Source organism: Thermobia domestica, chromosome 6 (genome assembly GCF_964235325.1).
Source record: "Thermobia domestica chromosome 6, izTheDome1.hap1.1, whole genome shotgun sequence".
NCBI lineage: Eukaryota > Metazoa > Arthropoda > Insecta > Zygentoma > Lepismatidae > Thermobia > Thermobia domestica.
In genome coordinates this window covers 70,363,111-70,381,913 of record NC_137459.1, presented here as the reverse complement: position 1 = coordinate 70,381,913, position 18,803 = coordinate 70,363,111, and the positions used below count along the sequence as shown (strand labels likewise).

At 36.1% G+C, this 18,803-nt stretch overlaps 1 protein-coding gene across 3 annotated transcripts in view; it reads right to left on the bottom strand.

Annotated features, from left to right (window-relative positions):
- Positions 1–18,803, bottom strand: part of LOC145688047 (serine/threonine-protein kinase ATR-like) — a 297,516-nt gene that overhangs the window by 28,061 nt on the left and 250,652 nt on the right. For all 3 annotated transcript variants that reach the window (XM_081761752.1, XM_081761751.1, XM_081761753.1), the window contains 4 exons: positions 16,939–17,111; positions 15,023–15,160; positions 12,368–12,531; positions 8,029–8,152 (listed from right to left, as the gene is read on the bottom strand). In XM_081761752.1, the coding sequence (XP_081617878.1) occupies positions 8,029–8,152; positions 12,368–12,531; positions 15,023–15,160; positions 16,939–17,111 (599 nt within the window). The remainder of the gene's footprint in view (positions 1–8,028; positions 8,153–12,367; positions 12,532–15,022; positions 15,161–16,938; positions 17,112–18,803) is intronic.

Genomic DNA, 18,803 nt, shown 5'->3' with positions numbered 1-18,803 from the left:
TTTCATCTGCATCCGGAGATTTGTGTTTCTTTAATTTCTTTATAGCGGTTTCTACTTCTATTCGGTTGGGTTCAGGAATATACGGTTCTGCGGTGTGTATCTCCTTTTCTCCACGCACACTAGTTCTTGGTTGCTTGTTAAGCAAATCGTCAAAGAAATCTTTCCATCTATTTAAGATGCTATCCGTATCAGTGAGAACTGTACCGTCAGATTTCTATATATAAGCACGAGGTTGATAGCCTTTCTTAAATTCACTGATCCCCTTATACATGTTCCGGATGTTTTTATTTTTGCTATTATCTTCAAGTTCCTTAATTTTAGCTTTAAAAAAATCGCGTTTGTTTGTTCTAAAAGTTTTGGAAGTTTCCCGTCTGATATCTGCGAAATTTTGTGTAGTTATTTCATTCGGATTTTGTAGCCACCGTAATTTTGCCTGTTTTATCTTCTCTGCTAGTTTAATGCATTCCTGATCGAACCATGGTTTGTTCCTACGTATTTCCGCATGTCCCAACTATTCTTTTGCTGAAATTTTAATGCTATCTCTAATTTCAATCCAGGTATCTTCAACACTAGTTCACTCCGAATCTTCTAAAGCCGAGAATCTATTCGAAACTTCAATTTGGTATTCCTCTCTTACCTGGCTTTCTTCTAATTTCTTTAAATTGAATTTCTCCGTTTTCGGACATTGAATATTACCTTTATTCAACAATAATCTCTCTCGTATTATCGCTGCTACCAGGTAGTGATCAGTGTCACAATCAGCCCCTCTAAACGACCGGACATCAATTATGCTAGATTGCCTTCTATCTACTAAAACGTGATCAATTTGATTATGTGTTTTTCCGTCTGGTGATGTCCTAGTGTATTTATGAACGTCGCGATGTAGGAATTTTGTACTCTTCACGATTAGGTTTCTGGATGTTGCAAAATTCACGAGTAACACCGTTGTCATTACTTTCCATATATATATATATATATATATATATTAATCAATTTGGTCCTATAAGCGCTGTTTACTTAATTCCCAGATTGTTTATTTTTTTAAAAATGTACTAATTGCAGATCAGAATATGTGACATCATATCATGATGATGTCACAGTGTTATCACTCACATGACCTCAAGCAATGTTCACTGAGACGTGGTTGTGTGCGGTGTATTGTGTGATCCACGTCAGACTGCAAAATAGATGATCGATAAGAACACTGAATCTGTGTTAAATTTGGTTTTAAACTTGAGAAACGATTACAGAGAAGCAGGAAAAGTTCCAAATTGTATTGGAAGATGCAACAATTAGTCGCTCAACGACTTTTCAGTAGTTTGCACATTTCCAAGCTGAAATCATGTCCATGGAGGATGATTCCGTTTCAGGTCGCCCATCCATGGATCGGAATAAGAAGAAAATTACCAACATCAGTTCACTTGTGAGATTCGATCGTTGACTGATTTACTGTCCGTGAAATTACGGAAGATTTCTATCGGCTCATGTTACAAAATCTTACATAAAAACGTAAGGATTTACCCTCCATTTCTATAAACCGTGCCTCCTTCCATTTCCTAACTATGCTTCTTTCTTCTTGGCCTAGAATTTTTACTTCATTCCAATTAACTGAATGTCCCGTGTCCATTATGTGTTTGTAGGCCGCATTTTTGTCCTTCTCTAGCCTAACGTCATCCTTATGTTGTTTTATACGCTCTCTTAGTCTCTTTCCAGTTTCCCCAATATAACATATATCACACTCGCTGCACTGAATTTTATAAATCACTCCTTTTTTCTCCATCATTACCCCTTGCTCTTCTCTCTTCTTCCTTCTTTTTTCCCTTATTACTTACAGAAGCCACTTGCTCCCTTTTTTGTAAGTTGAAATGCCCCCCCATCTTCTTAAGCATTCTTTTAATGATTTCTGTTTCTTCTCCATTTTTCTTCTTTCTTCTATTCCTCCTTCACTTTGCTCTCCTTCTCGGCTTCTTTCTTCTCTTTCTTCGTTTTTGTTCTCTCATCTCCTTCTGTATTTCAGCCTCTTTCTATCGTATCCATTATTCTTCAGCTGCTTATGGAATGACTGTATAGTCTGTTCCGCCTTGTCTCTTTCACTACCTATTTGCATAATTCTATTCTCCGTGTTAATGATGAAATTCCTCTTGGTCGAGTAATCTACATCACTTCTGGCGTGGCAATAGTTTCCCGACGCGCAACTTTTTTGATACCATTCTGTGTGTATCACTCCTTGTTTCCTCCTTATTCTCATATCCAGGAAAACTATAGCCTCTTCCTTTTCTACCTCTAGCTCCAGTTGTATGCCTTCCTCTGTATCCTCAATTTCTTTTACAAACTTTTCCAATTGCCTTACAGTTCCTTTCCAAATCCTCAAGCAATCGTCAACATATCTAGCAAAAAACACTAATTTATCACTTCCTTTCATCCTTACTTTCTTCCCCCAGTCGTTCATAGTAATTTCTGCTAGAACTGGACTCAACCTGGAACCTATGCTTAGTCCTTCCTTGATCTTCACTAACTTATCACCTATAACACACTAACTGTTATCCCATATAGTCTTCAAAGCACTCCTTCAGACCTTCTGCCCTCCAACCATTGATCTTCCTATCCTTCATCAATTCAGTAATGACTTTAACAATGTTGTTCCTTTTTAGACTTGGAAACATAGCCTTCACATCAGCACTGAACATGACTGTTTTAGCTTTGCTCTGTCCTACTTCCTCCAACCTCCTTTTTAACTCAACCGAGTTTTTCACACTGCTTCTGTCTTGTTGCCTCCTTAACATTTCTACAACCTTCTTTAACTCCTCCTCCAATGGTTCAAATATATTTCCTCGGCAATCTAATACTGGTCTCAGTTTTACCTCCTCCTCATGAACTTTTGGAATATCTTTCATTACCGGTATCCTACCTTCTTTATTAAGACCTCTTTCAAAACCTGCTTTTGTTAGTGATCCTAAAACTTTTTCTTTAATTTCCTCACACATAGAAAGTTCACCTATCACTTCGTAAGTATAATCACAGATATCATTCAAATATTTCTTTGTACCATTGTTTTCCCATCACCACGATAGCACCACCTATGTCCGCTTGTTGCACACATATGTCTTTCCTCTTCTTTATATCCTTCAACACACTGTACTTGTGTTTTGAAAGGTTCCCCTTTGGCTTCTTTATGCTTCTTTCCACAATCACTTAGCCTTTCTCCTTATCTTATCCCTTATCTCCTTGTCCTGAACTTGAACTATGCCTTTCTCTACCGAGTATATAACCTCTTCTGCGTCCACTCTTTGTTCTTTCACTTTAAACTAATAGCGTAAAGTCAACACTTTCTTCTCATCATCTGACAACGTCACGTCACTTATTACTACCACCTTTTTGTCAATGTCTTCCTCCTCCTTTGACTTCCACCCTAACCGCCTTTCCTTTACCATTAATCTTTCCTTCACTTTCTTATTAAAATCCTCTTCCCACACTTCCAGTCTCTTCATAACTAAACAAACTATCACTAATGTCACTTTTTAACTTCACTGTCTTTTCTTTATTTAAAGCTAGAAAACGTCCTCTAATCCTAATCTCATTCCAAATCAGTTATTTTTCTATATTCTTAATGAGTCTTTTGTACCTGCCTGATTCACACCTCACTCCCTTTTTGTCAATCCTTATGCTTTTCGGTGTAACCTGTTTCACTAAACACTGCCTCAGGAACCACACTTGCTGCCTCTTCGATATCTCAGCTCTCCTCCTGTCCTTCCATTTGTCTATGCTCCTTTTCAGCATCGGAGCCACACCAACTGTAATATTTTCCATAAGTAGAAGCTTTCCTTTGTGTACACTTAAACACAAACAAACTATTTGCTGAGCAAAACAATATATTCACATAATAAACTACATACGTGTTACAGTTTCGCCAACTAACACTTTGGCTTCATCAGACACTATCTGCCAGGAGCCAATCAGAAGCAATATGTCTAGCTGTTGTTTGTATATAAGACTGTACATTTCTCCTGTAGCTCATAGTGTCTGATGAAGCCAAAGTGTTAGTTGGCGAAACTGTAACACGTATGTAGTTTATTATGTGAATATATTGTTTTGCTCAGCAAATAGTTTAAGTATATACAAAGCAAAGCTTCTACTTATGGAAAATATTACCATATTATTTTGTATTGTCGAAAAAAATCCCGCCAAATAATGGGCCATCAAAGACAGGGAGTACAATTTATGAATTGTAGAAGATAAGGAAAATGGTCCACTTCGGAGTCTCACCATTCAGCTATGGAGATAGGTAGAGTTATAATTCTTCTTGTGGTATGTACATAGGGATATAAATAAACTATATTTTATTATAGTTTGATTTGCGCATGCGTATCTTTTTGTACATAAACTAACAAATGAACGTCAGTTTATCTGAAAAGTTCAAGTTTGCGATTTTTTTCGAGCACTTCCGGTTCGAATTTTAAAATTCTGTTTTCACGGTTGGTAAGACCTAGTTACACGCTTTCCGAAAAAAAAAAAAAATTGTATCGTTTGTGTGTGCAACAGTTTCGTCGCAAAAAATTCGAGAAATTGTCAAATTTTCAAAAATCGCCATTTTTGGGCGCTATTTTCTCGAAAACACCATTTTTTAAAATTCTGAAATTTTGTCAGATGGTTCAACTTTGCATGAATAATAAACACACTAAATACCATTCTCGACCAATGTTTCATGAATTAACTACAGCCTTTAGAAGTTAGTGAAGTTTCGTTAACTTTGATGTCACAGTTGGCAACACTGGAAACAATCAAAGTGCAACAATTTGATGAAGTTTATGATTCACATTCATTAAATAACGAACAAAAGTTGTTTCCTGACTATTTTTTATTATTTTGATCAAAAATGCTCTTTGAAATAGTAAAGTGAGCCTCCCCCTTACTCATCCGTTTTCTTAAACCGAAGTAATCTGAGGTGGAAATTACGATTACGAAAAACACAAATTTTAAGTCCACTTTCTTAAAATGGTCTTCGGAAACAAAATTTCACTTTTTTTTTTTTTTTTAATTACATGAACCAATCATTTGCTTGCTTGATGTTTTCTTCGCTAACAGCGTGTAATCGTGCAGATGCTCCAATAGGTATTGCTGCACTCACAACTCGTAGCACATTGCCGATTGTCACAAAACACTTATTTTCACTTCTCCTATGCTCTTCTGGAAACCTGTACCCTGCTGAAAATCTATGTGGAAGCACAAACAGCACTTCAACTTCATGTAATTCATGACTTAGTCATAATATTTCTGCTACCCACTACTGGTTATCAAATATGTATGTAACGAAAGTTCCTTTTTGCAGACTTCTTAAATCTACACTCTGAATTCCAGAAGCTCGATTTTGGGGGAAGCATGAAGTAAGTTCATGGTGACCCGTTACTGCCATAAAAACTTCGCCATTTTCCGAAAGCTTAAGGTGACTTTGTTGAATACCAGTTACCTTATTATTATTATTTTCGGAAATTGTCGAATTTAGTTCCAGGCAACAAAACGAGAGTAATACCCGGAGTTTGTACTTACTCTATACTCTCGAATTCTTCTGCAGTTTTAATTATGTGTATCTGTTTTTGCCTAAGATTATGCTGCGCTGCTACATTCTTTACAACCCCTTTGAATAGCATCGCAGAGACTCTCGCATTGCCGGTTTCACTGAAAAACAACTGCTTTATCGGACCTATCTGCATCTTGAACATCTGAAAGCGATTTTTAAAGTGGGACGCAGCACCATCAGAAACCACGGATTCGGTATGGGAAATTGTAGAGACTTATTTTCAGGTATTCGAACCTTTTTCTATAACTTATATTTTCGCTTTTCTTCGAGTATTTTAGAATCTTGTCTAGGGCTATGAGTACATGAGCCGAATCATGTGTTTTGTCATCGCTTATTACAACAGAACTCTCAGTTGTTTCATAATAATATTCCGCTGCCGTAAAGATGGAAATTTGCTCGTTTTTTCCAGTGATAACTCTGAATTTTACTTTGCAGAATAACAATCCAGTTTTCAGCGAAGTCCAAATGAAGTAAAATAGAATTTGTATCTTGAAATTTTATACGATGCCTTTCGGTAGCAATTAATTCTCTTTGGATTTTCTTGATGTAATCTGAATTACAATCCTTACAGTAAACCAGCAACGTACGATACGAAAACAGAAAGTGGCACAGTTTTTTAACGAGATTAGTGTTTTTCCATATGGCATACGTAACACTATTTTCATCAGGATCAATAATTAAAGACTCCACACTTATTCCATCCACTCCAGGACATTCACCACATTCTTGAAGACAGCTGTCATTTTCTACGGATCATACTACTGAAGAAAACAGGTCACTCATGACAGCTTCAATACAAGATGCACCTTTGATTTGTTGCAACGCGGTAGCAGCTAACTTAAAATTTGCAAAATATACACACATATTTCCGTCGCATATTGCAGACTGACAGCTGGTCGAATACTATAAAATTTCGAGTCACCCATTCTTATGCTCAGAATGTTCTGTTTAAAAAGTCCGTAAATTTCTTTAATGGAACGCGTAAGAAAACGTTTCCATTTTTTAACTTCTTTTCTATTTTCCATCACTGTAATGACATCGAATTTATTGGGACTTTGTCCGGAGCATTCCAAATCATCACTGAGGTGATAGTTCAGGCTTTTTATAGATCATCAGAATTTATTTATTTATTTAACAATCACCAGATACAGCTCAGAGGCCATTTTACACTGGATAACAACAACAACAATGGAAAGGATTTGGGAAGGTATCGGCCAGGGCCTGTTTACTAGGTACCATCCCGGCATTTGCCTGGTAGGACTGAGGGAAACCCTGGAAAACCTCAGTCAGGATGGTCGGCAGTGGGATTCGAACCCACGACCTCCCGAATGCGAAGCCAACGCTCTACCACTTGAGCTACTTGTGTTTTTCGTAATCGTAATTTCCACCTCAGATTACTTCGGTTTAAGAAAAAGGATGAATACGGGGGAGGCTCAGTTTACTATTTCATAGAGCATTTTTGATCAAAATAATAAAGAGCAGTCAGGAAAAACTTTTATTCTTCATTTAATGAATGCGAACCACAAACATCATCAAATTGTTGCACTTTGATTGTTTCCAGTGTTGCCAACTGTGACATCAAGGTTAACGAAACTTGGCTAATTTCAAAAGGCTGAAATTAATTCATGAAGCATTGGTCGAGAATGATATTTGGTGTGTTTATTATTCATGTAAATTTGAACCATCTGACAAAATTTCAGAATTTAAAAAAAAATGGTGTTTTCGAGAAAATGTAGATTTTTGAAAATTTGACAATTTCTCCATTTTTTTTTTTTTTTTTTTTTTTTTTGCGACGAAACGGTTGCACACAGAACCGATACATTTTTTTTTTTTTCGGAAAGCGCGTAACTAGGTCTTACCAACCGGACAGACCAGTTTTCACAACAGAATTTTAAAATTCGAACCGGAAGTGCTCGAAAAAGAAATCGCAAACTTCGACTTTTCAGATAAACTGACGTTCATTTGTTAATTAATGTACAAAAAGATACGCACGCGCAAACCAAACTATAATAAAATATAGTTTATTTATATCCCTATGTACATACCACAACAACAATTATAGCTCTACCTGTCTCCATAGCTGAATGGTGGGACTCTGAAGTTGACCGTTTTCCATGTCTTCTACAATTCATAAATTGTGCTCCCCGTCTTTGATGGTCCATTACTTGGCGGGAATTTTTTTCCGACAAAACAAAAAATATGGGTCTCTTAAAAACATGTCCAGTTGCTATAAAAAATTTTCAACAATATCTGAGATGGAGATGGTACACGCTCTGCCTGAATTGAAATGGAAGTCACCCTAAGCAGTCAATTTCAAGGAAGCTAAGCGTAAGTAGAAGCGCCTAAGTAGCAAGTCAACTCTCTATAAAAATGTCGACACTATTTAAAAACTCATATCCCCACCTTGAATTACCTAAAATAGAAATAAAATTAAACGAACAAGAATTTATTACCTGAGGTTTACACATCACACTATACAATTTTCCATCAGAACCTCGAAACGTGATCTTCTTAGGCTTCTGTAAGGACGGCATAATAATAACTTCATCTTCAACAGAATGGATGTAAACTGGATCGCTAGAAAAATAAATGAAATGATATATATATATATATATATATATATATATATATATATATATTTACTGGTATGCAAATATTAAGGATGAGACAAAATGTTGTACAGTCGTTGAAATGAATGACAGTCTGGCAACATGTTTCCCGAGGTCCCCCACACGTACACAAGAAGCAAGACGTAACATCAAATGGTGCTCCTCCAACATGAAGTAATTGGATAAAAGGGACAAGACAGTGTGCCGACAAAGTGCATTTTGATGGCGTTGCTCATAACATGGTCTGGATTCAACATCTGGATGGCTTCACACAGGGAAGAATCGTCGGAAACTGCAAGAAAGACGAAAAGTAACGAGTGTGTCCCAGGAGTTTGGTATTCACTTGCGTGGGGAGAGTTTCCAAACCACATGCAATACTGTTCGAAGGAAATGTGGTGGTTGACCATGGTCAACTACAGTAGAAGACGACCGCTATAATGTGCAGGACAAGAAGGAACCAACGTCAAACCGCGAGTGCAATTGTCAACACAAGTGTCCACTTTCACGCTCCACAATGACATATCGAGGCGGTCTCTTTGCCATTACTTTGTGTTTCGTTGACACCTCAAATTGGCAGATCCGTTTGTGGTGATACAAACAACATTAGGGTTGTACCAAGGAGAAGTAGATCGCGTTCTTTTCTCCGATGAGAGCGGATTCAGTCTCAATAATGATTCTGGACGTACACTTATCTGGCGAGAGTGGGAACACGCAATGAACCCAAGAATATAGTCGAACATGGTTGTTTTGATGGTTCAGTTGTTCTTGGGTGGGAGGCATAATGTTGCATGGGCACTCTGTACTCCAAATTTTTCAACGCGGTACATTCACCGATCAACGTTATTGTGACACTGTACTCCTTCCCCCACGCGTGTCTTCTCAGAAGTGTAGTCAGACCAGACTTCATCTTTATGGACGATAATGTGCGACTACATCGAACAGCACACGTAGTGGATCTCTTGGAACGAGAGGATATTCGGCGAAAGGACTAGCCTGTCCATTCCCCTCGACTCGAATCCCATCTAGCACGTGGGGATGCTATGGGGAAACGTCATGCAGCACGTCCATATGCACCAAAGATTATTCAGTAGTTGTGTAATATTTCTCCAAGAAATAGCTTTGAACTTTGTGAAACAGCTGATCAGTTATTTAAGCATACAGTTGGATACTATGAATTATGTTATTAGTTCAGGTCAATGTAACTTAGTTCTTCATTTGTTCATTGGAATATTAGTAACGCCACCTAGGAATTGTGGTCGAACTACCGATTTGCGTCCACAACTACCGATCCACAACTACCGATTTGCGTCAGAACAGAAAACAAGGTAACGAACGACGGATCGAGAAAAAAATAATGGTGCTTTGTTAAGTTAAACAGGAATAAGTGTAATTAAATTGTGTGTTTTGGAGTTAACCTAATGATCCGTTCATAAAGTAGTGTTGAATAATATTGCCTGGAATGTGATAGTAAAGTATTTTCACATGATTTGAAGTGATTTGATGTAGCATATTCAGCAGAAGTATATTTGAAATTTTTAACCTATTCTTTTGCCCTTCTTGGATCAACGATACTTCGTTTCTGGTGGATGTGTTCCATCGGGTCACACGTAACTATTTCTTGTAATATTAAATTCTATTTTGAGATTATTAAGTCTAAAGCCTTGGCATTAAATTGGAAATTAGTGCAAATTACTATTTTGATAGATTTGTCGGACAGTAAATTCAGAGCGTTTAACTGTGAAATTGTTCGCACTACTACCAGTAAGTTTTGAAAAGGAAAAAAATACGTTTTCATATTATTATATTATATTGTTTATTATATTTAAATGGTTGTTACAATTTTGATTTATTACGTTTATTCATGAATAAATGTTAGTGTTATTGAAAAAATTTGAATATTTCTTGAAAAATTGGATTTTTGACTAACTCCGCATCAAAGGGAATATGTTTCGAACCCTTTCAAAGATGGCAGTTTACCCGTTTCGGTGCATTGCTGCTACACTTGTCAACAGCGCTGGTGGAATAACAGAACTCCATACTACAATTCACTACCACCCTTTTGGAGCAGCATGGGAGTACATAGAAAAGCATGGATCTCTATCCGTGTTGATCACACGCCGTTTCAAGGACTCCTTCTGTAATGTCAGGGGACACCATGAGTGCGTTGCTTTAAGTGTGTTATTGTCTCTATATAAAAGTGCCACATTTGTTGTTCTAATCAGATGTTTCTGGTATCATCCTGTAGCGTTACTTTCTACGTATCGTTCAAGTTTCACCGATCTATGCCACTTGAGAGTGACAGCATGTGAAACTTTCTTTCGTTTTTAAGTTTTTCACACCAGTGCACATATTTTATATATATATATATATATATATATATATATATATATATGAGAGAGAGAGAGAAATAGTCATCACAATAATGAACTGTTGGTGATGGTGACGATAAGGCAAACTGCATATTACATGAAGAACAGTAGAACGGCAGTGTGTAGTAAACTTAGCAGACTGTGATACTGTACAATGGGCGACCTCTCTAGCTTCCGAAAAGGAAATTTGTTGGCGTTCAGTTTTGCAGTGCAAACGTGACGAAAGTGGCAAGTGTGTTGAGTGTGTCGCGAGGTACAGTGTCCAAAACTCACTTCAAAACCACATCGGCGAAGAGAAACAGTGGTCAGAAGAAAATTCTCAATGACAGGTCCCGTCGAGCATTGAAGTGGATTGTCTCTTAAAACCGTCATGCTACTGTGATGCAATGATAGAGTAACTGAAGCAGCACCTCCCAAAACCTGTGTCGACAATCCACCGTGAGTTATCTGACATGGAGATACGGGATCGGGTTGCATGCGTGAAATCGCTGATAAGGGTCCATACTTTAGCACGACGCCAATGGTCCCGTAAACATGCAAAATGAAGAACTACTGATGACTGAAAACGTATGATATGGACGGATGAGCCATTTTTCACGTATTTCGTGTTTGTGTGCGGCGAAAGCCCAAAGAAGCATATGATCCGCAGTATATCCGCCCGAATGTGAAAACACTGTGGCGGTTCTCTGATGTTGTGGGCCGAAATATCCCGGTTTTCTGTTCCTGTGCAGAAGTTTACCGGTCGCGCCATTGTCCGTAATTTTGTTGCCATTTTATGTAACCATGTACATCCTATGGTCCAGATGTTTCTAGGCAATGACGACATATTCCAGGATGATAATGCGCCCATTCATACAACTGGAGCTGTTGTGGCGTGGTTTGGGGAACATCAGGATACAGCTGAACACTTTCAGTGGAACGCCCAATCCCCGAACCTGAGCATAATTGAACATCTATGATCCGTTTTGGATACACGAATCAGGCGAAGATTTTTACCTCTATTCCCTCATGAAACTGAGTGGTGAACATTTCACTCAGAGCGGCATATTTCATTTGCAGTCGTTCACGACCTCTGTGACTATTCTACTTCACATTAGAACTGTTCTGAGGGCAAGAGGAGGTTCAGCGACATATTGTAAATATGCTCTTTAAGCTCGAGGAAACAGATGATTAATATAAGTGAATGATGCTTGAAGAATTAATGAAAGTGGAATAACTTTGAGAAGATATGTCGACATGATTTCATTCACCATAAACTAACATGGCTTGGGATCAAACCAGAAGCTCCTTCCATCAAAGGTGAGTAAGGCATTGTACGACTGAGCCATTGTGCTTCTTAACCCGAGACAGCCCAAAGAGTGCCTCTGAGGCTCCTACTGAAATATCAACTTTTCTAACTATTTGATACTGTTCATTTTTTATTACAACTGACAAATGATTTCATAGCAAAGTAGTGACTAGCCATTGCTATTTAGAACGGAAAATAAAAATGGTCGCGGTGGGTTCAGGTAGCTTGTATATGCAGCAGGGAGTCTCAGAGGTTCTCCTTGGGCCTTTTCAGGGTAAAATTAGCAGGGGCCATCTCGGGTTAAATAAAGCATGAAGCATGTATATATGTTTTACGACCGATTTCAGGAGGTAAACGCCTTCCTCAAAAAGCAATATCCGTTTACTAATATCCAGATTTTCAACTGAAGCTTCTTCTTAAACGTGTAGAGCATACAGGATGCAACAAGACACATGAACTACAATAATCATGCAATAAGAAAAAAACATGTAATAACTCATTAAAACAGAATTTTAAAATTACATACCACGGAAATGGATTAAAATTCTCTTCAGGTGGACTGTCTGGTTCAACTGGTAGAGTTACATTCATAAACCGCTGAATTGGCACTAGGATTGAATTTCCCCCTGTCTTCCTGAGGAAACTTTGTAAAGACCGCACAACGGAACTTATACTGGCTGAACGAGTATTCTTAAAGAAAACGAAAATGAAAATAGTAAGTATTCATTACAATTTACTAACGTGAAATAATGCATTACGTTGATTATTTTCTTAACTAATTTTACTATTTTAAAATTAAACCATGATGTTCTTTTATGAACAAATAAGTTATTTTTAATTAAACTAAAGATAGTGTTAACTTTTTTGTATGTTCAGTGATCATTATTTTTGAAATTACAGCATAATTCCCGCTTTTTCTCATCCATTTTATGATTTTTTCCCGATCAAATACTGTCAGATTTTTAGCGACGTTAATATGATCATACATTAATAATAATTCTGTATGTCCTGCTTCTCACATCACTGATTTATTGCTTATGAACTCACAAGACCAAAGGTTACTGCTGTAAAAGCAATAAAAAGAACTGAGCTACATTGAATAGTATTACATTGAGCTTGTTATTGTTATGATACAATTGACACTAAAAACTAATAGTATACTACTAACTGACTATTCTAACACAAAATAATAATATATATCATCACAACTCTGTATACAGGTCAAATTTTGTGAACTGCCCTCTTGACAATGAACTGTAAATTTATGTGTTCTCCCTTTCGTATGCTAGGCCAAACACAGAACTACCTGGATGGTTCCAGAATATTCTAGGTTCCGTTACATTCTAGAATTATTTGGATGGTTTCAGAAGTTTTAGAAGGTTCTGTTACATTCTGGAATAATATAGATGCTTCCACATTGCTCCAGAAGATTTTGCATGTTTAGGTTCTATGTGAAGAAAATCCAGAAGAATGAAAACATTTCATCAGTTCCAACTTTGTTTAGTTTATTGCTTTTACTTCATTACATTGAGCACATTAGTATGGGAGTGGATTTTTCGCAAAACCATTATGAAAAATTCCAGAACCAAAGTAGCACGTTCTCGTTTTCAGGATATGTAGTGCCCTTAGAGATATAACTCCTGTACAATTCTCAGAATTCTTAGGATTTGTGTTTTTAAGAGAAAGAAAAAAACTGCAATCAAAACATTATCATACGGGAATGCTGTATTGTATGGTACTGCTCAACAGTAAAAGGAAAAAAGACAAAAAAAAAAAAGAAAAAAGAAAAAAAAAGAAAAGGAAAAAAATGGAATTGGCATTTAAAAGAAAAAAAATCAGAAGTCTACAGCATTTTAATCAGTAAATTATTATTTTTCAAATAAAAAAAAGCAACAAATATCTTGAACCATTCCAGACACAGAGCATTTTAATATTCTGTCGAAAATCACTGATTGTATTTCGGGACAAAAATTTATTTTTTTAAAAATTTTATTTATATTTTTTTCAAAGAAAGGAAGAAGTAAATAAATAAAATTATTACTCTGTCCTGAATTTTAACATCTGCTAAATTCAATAACATCTAGGATTATCATGGTAAACCCCCTGGCTGAATTGATACGGATTATACCAGCAAGATCTTCACATGCTTTGTACTTCAACATCAGCGGAATTTTTTCAACTTACGTGAAAACTTCGTAAAAATACGTTATTTCGTTAAAAAAAATATAAATAAATGAAAATAAAAATACAAAAATAAATTCACTGGTGACGAAGCCCAAAGCACATAATACGATTTAAACTGTTGTGATCCTTGAAAATGGATATTCACTATAAAAATTTCCAAAATTTCTATAGGGTTACTACTATTTTATTTTGTAAAATGCGTTTCATACGTTCTAATAATTAATAGTATTAATTAAATAAAATATTTTATGTTCCATCTATGTTTTATTTTATTTGCAGTGACGCTTCAAAGTCGACTTACTGCTTATCATCAGAGTTACAATAAAGTAGGGTAGTATTGTACACATTGTGGTATAATTTTAATTGTTACAAACTTAAATTTAATATAAATTTATAATCTCAATTTTTCTTTTCCTTCACATTTTTGTTGTAATAAAACATTCATGATTTCACTTATTCTATTCAAGGTACTCACCTATTTCTATTTCTATTATTTCTACAGTACGTACAATTAAGAAAAGATGTGACGAACACAATAGATTAATACGATTGATATTGTGAAAACACTGTACATGAAACACACATAACAAATAAAATATTTGCGACAAAATTAAATCCTTCTTCAGTTAAATTTACTTTCTCTAATCAATTTAATTTCTAAATTTTACTAGCTTAAGTTACAGGTTTGAAAAAGAAGATCTATAAACATACGAAAAGGACAAAGAAAGAAAAGAATCATCGCAGTATTCACCTAACGGAATTTACAAAGAAAGAACACTCAATTAACATTTGTTGACACATTCTGAATACTATGCGTACATATATATATATATATATATATATATATATATATATATATATGCATAGTATTCAGAATGTGTCAACAAATGTTAATTGAGTGTTCTTTCTTTGTAACTGACATATCTCATGTACAGTTTTCAGTTTACAATTGTATGTATTTCATGTATTGTTCAGTTTACAATTATACAATACATACCTCCGGTGTTTGTAAGTTAGAAAGATCAATTAGTTTCTCAGCAAGACCAATGTAGTCTTGTACCATCCTCAACATCTTTTCATCACGAATGTCGCTGATGATTTCTTCGCACCTTTGAGTTCTTTGTTCAAAACATGACTGCAAGAACGAAAATGAAACAAGAAACAGAAAAGTTTGAAGCTAGTTAACTGATTTCATGGATTAACATAAATGAAAATGAAATGTTGAATAGAAGGTCTCTGTTTGAATTTTGTGATGTTATTTCTCTTCTAACATGTCCCATATTCCTTTCGGGACGGAACATTTTTAACATTTTTATAAACCCCCACCAAACTTCAACCGCGAACAAAACAAGTACGCATGCTCGTATGGGATTGACACATCTGTACGACTCATGTAACCCGCAAAATTGTAGCGAGCTGTCCCTGGCCGATGAAATAAAATGCAACGCCAAAATATATAACTATTAGTGATCGTAGTTGGTACCCGCACAATCGTGCGAGTACGTCCCGAAAGAGATATTTCAACTAGTGTTTTCTCTATATACAGTAGAAGGTACACTTTTTAGCTACAAGCCGTACCATCCATTAAATTTCTTAAACTTACTATTTATCATTTACTACATATATACACACACCAACGTTCCCTACCATATCTCTTGGTTAATAGCAGCACCAGAATCTGTTCCACCAAACTGTACCTGGACTATCTCCCCATTGCTGAACCTGTATCTATTCCACTATATCGTCCCTCAAATACCTCCATCGAAAAAAATGCCCGATATACGAAACCTATCCAATATTCGATATCAGTTTGACCTTCCACAGTTCGACCATGAAGATTCATTGGGTACCCCACACTGATAGCTTTAAACGTTGGCGAAATTATAACTCTTCTTTTGATTCGCACAACACTTCTACAGCGTCCAAATTCCCTATCAACCTGTTCCAAAACACAACTAACTGCAACGGTACATTCGACACACCTTCTGCGTAAGTAACTTCAAAATCTTTCCCTGTCCTGCAGAAAACAAAGGAAAGACACATGACTATTCTTATCCGCGACTCTCCCCCTACTCTTGATCTTCTAAATTATTCTACCTCACTACGCTCCTTCGCTTCCCATACATCTATTTTTATTTTCTGCCAATTTATCATCATTTATTGTATTTTTCTATTTAAAAAAAAAGTACAAAGATGCATGATCGATGGAACTCATTCGATCTCCACCAAACTTGGCATTATGGTAGATCTCGACTAATTTAGTACGTATATCAAACCTTTATTGACAGTCAATAAATGAATCCCCTAGAATACGCAACATCTGCAAATGTATGAAAACGATCCAAATTATGGGAAGGTATAGTGTATCGACGTAAACTTTCAATTCCTTCTAAAAATTATCCATCAAAATACAACTTCAACTGGCGAAAAGACTTTTTACACGCATGAAAATTGCGTATGTTTGATTGATCTTTAGTTGCACTGAATGCTTATAACAAGTTTTACTGAAATTTTGCTAGTTTGCGTTAAATCTATTTGTTTAACACTATTAATTTTCCTACATACTTTCATTCTACATGATCTTCCATTATTGCGTTTATTCTTCTTCAATTCTGTTTTTCCTATACGTCCAGTACATATTTTCTTTCCTTTATTTCCCACCTTCTCATTAATTTTACCTTCCCCTAATAACCTCTTTAAACTCAACTTTGAAGCTGATAACAATATCACATGATGGCATCGATATTCGCATCTCTTCTTCTCAAATAGCTGAGGAACTTATTTATGCACAGTATGCGAAGGCCTGATTGGTCTTTATGTACATCAATCTACGTATACTATTCAGTCTCCTATCCCATTTATTTTTCCAAACCTATCCGTGACAGTAATGACGGAAAATAAAACGATACTTACCATCTGGAAGACAACTAATTTCCACATTGTCTGTGCTGGATAGTGTTGCAAAAGTTTTATGATGATACGCTTGATTTCCTTATAAACTTCTGGGTGAGGGTGGCAAATTCTGGAGGTAATTTGAGACAGAGCCGTGAAGAACATAAAAGGAGGTAGCTTATCTAAATATGAATCTACAAAGAAAAAAATCAAGTTACTGTAGTAAATAATAATAATAATAATAATAATAATAATAATAATAATAATAATAATAATAATAATAATAATAATGATAATAATAATATAAAGTTGAAAATAATGGTACAGAACTGCAAACATTCATTCACTGGAAGTAATAAGACTTTTGTGATTACATTTTTTAAATATTTTGAAAAGTAGCCCCAGACAGAGTTGGAGGAACAAGAAACCATACAGTAGAAATTAATAATAGACGGACTGGAATAAAATATGGTTGTATACTTTGATATTGAGAAGAAGTAGGCATTTCAAATTAGGTTAACTACTCGTGCAGTTCACATTTCATGAGATTTCTCGGTTTTCGATGTTTTGTAAAACGGAACATACGAAAATCGATTTTTTGAAATAAAAACATCTGTTTTAGAAATCGAAACTGAATTACGTTTTTGAAATACTAAAAGGGGCCGCGGTGGATCAGTGGTAGAGCTTTTACCTCTGATGCATGGGGTCCTTGGTTCGATCCCAGCTCGCGCCAAGTGAGCTTTGTGGTGGACAAACACCATGTGCGTGGGTTTTCTCGGGGCTCTCCTGTTTCCTCCCACTTTTTCATTCCAGCATTTCATTCATTTCTCATCATCACCGTCTCCTTTAGCCCAGCCGGCATAAGTATGGGACGTAAAACTTACAGATTTCATTTCATTTCGAAATACTAAAATGTTATGAAAACCCAAAACCAAGTGGTGATTTTAATAGTCCCCATTATAGAAATACTTTCACGCGAATGAGAAAGCTCGATTTACGAGGAATAGTATTCGGAATTAAGAGGAATTCGTTTTATTTATTAAGATTACTATTCACCTTAACCTTCGAAACATTTCCTACGTAACCAGTGCTCGAAATGAGAAATTTGAAGGGCCAGTCTTTTGCATATGAATTCAAGTGTTTTGTCAATTAAGAACTTTACCTATACGTCTGAATTTGAAAGGCGTTGGTATGAAAATTAATGGAAAGTAGTGTAGGAGTATTGGCATTGAGAAATTTTTAATATAATATCAGAGGAGGAGGCTGGCATGTACTTGACCCTCTACTAAAAATAGCCCATTTCTATTAATAGAGCTGATCAAACTCTCAAAAGGGTTGCTCAAATCTCATCAAACGATTGAGGTCTAATGTTTTTAACATTTAAAATGGGGCAGGGCGCTAACTACACACTGGTAGAAAATTTCTAGAACCTGTCAAAGCTGATGAAGGATAGGCGTTTACAGCAGCTACGAGTGGACTCGTCTAGAGTAGAGAGTTGGTGGTTCATCAATCGATGGAGACTGATGCATTCTCCGATGTTTCGTCTCCTTTTATCCAGAAGTGTTGCTGACTTCTGGAATTTACGTCACTTGCCGATCGTTGGCGACCTCTTCTTCGTGACTGTCGTCTGAAGTGTGTTTACAGCCAGCGCGTGGAACCTTGTAATATTTACTAATTGCTATAGACAGAAATAGAGGAGGAAATGACAGAGGCGAGTGCAATTGGAAGGAGTGTTCGACAAGGATGCTCTCTCTCGCTTACATTATTTGATATCTGTTTAGAAGATGTAGAGAAAAAGAGCCTACAAAATGAAGACAGCATTTCAGTACGAAGTAGAATGAACAGGTATATATGGTTTGCAGATGATATGGCGCTTATTGCAGAAT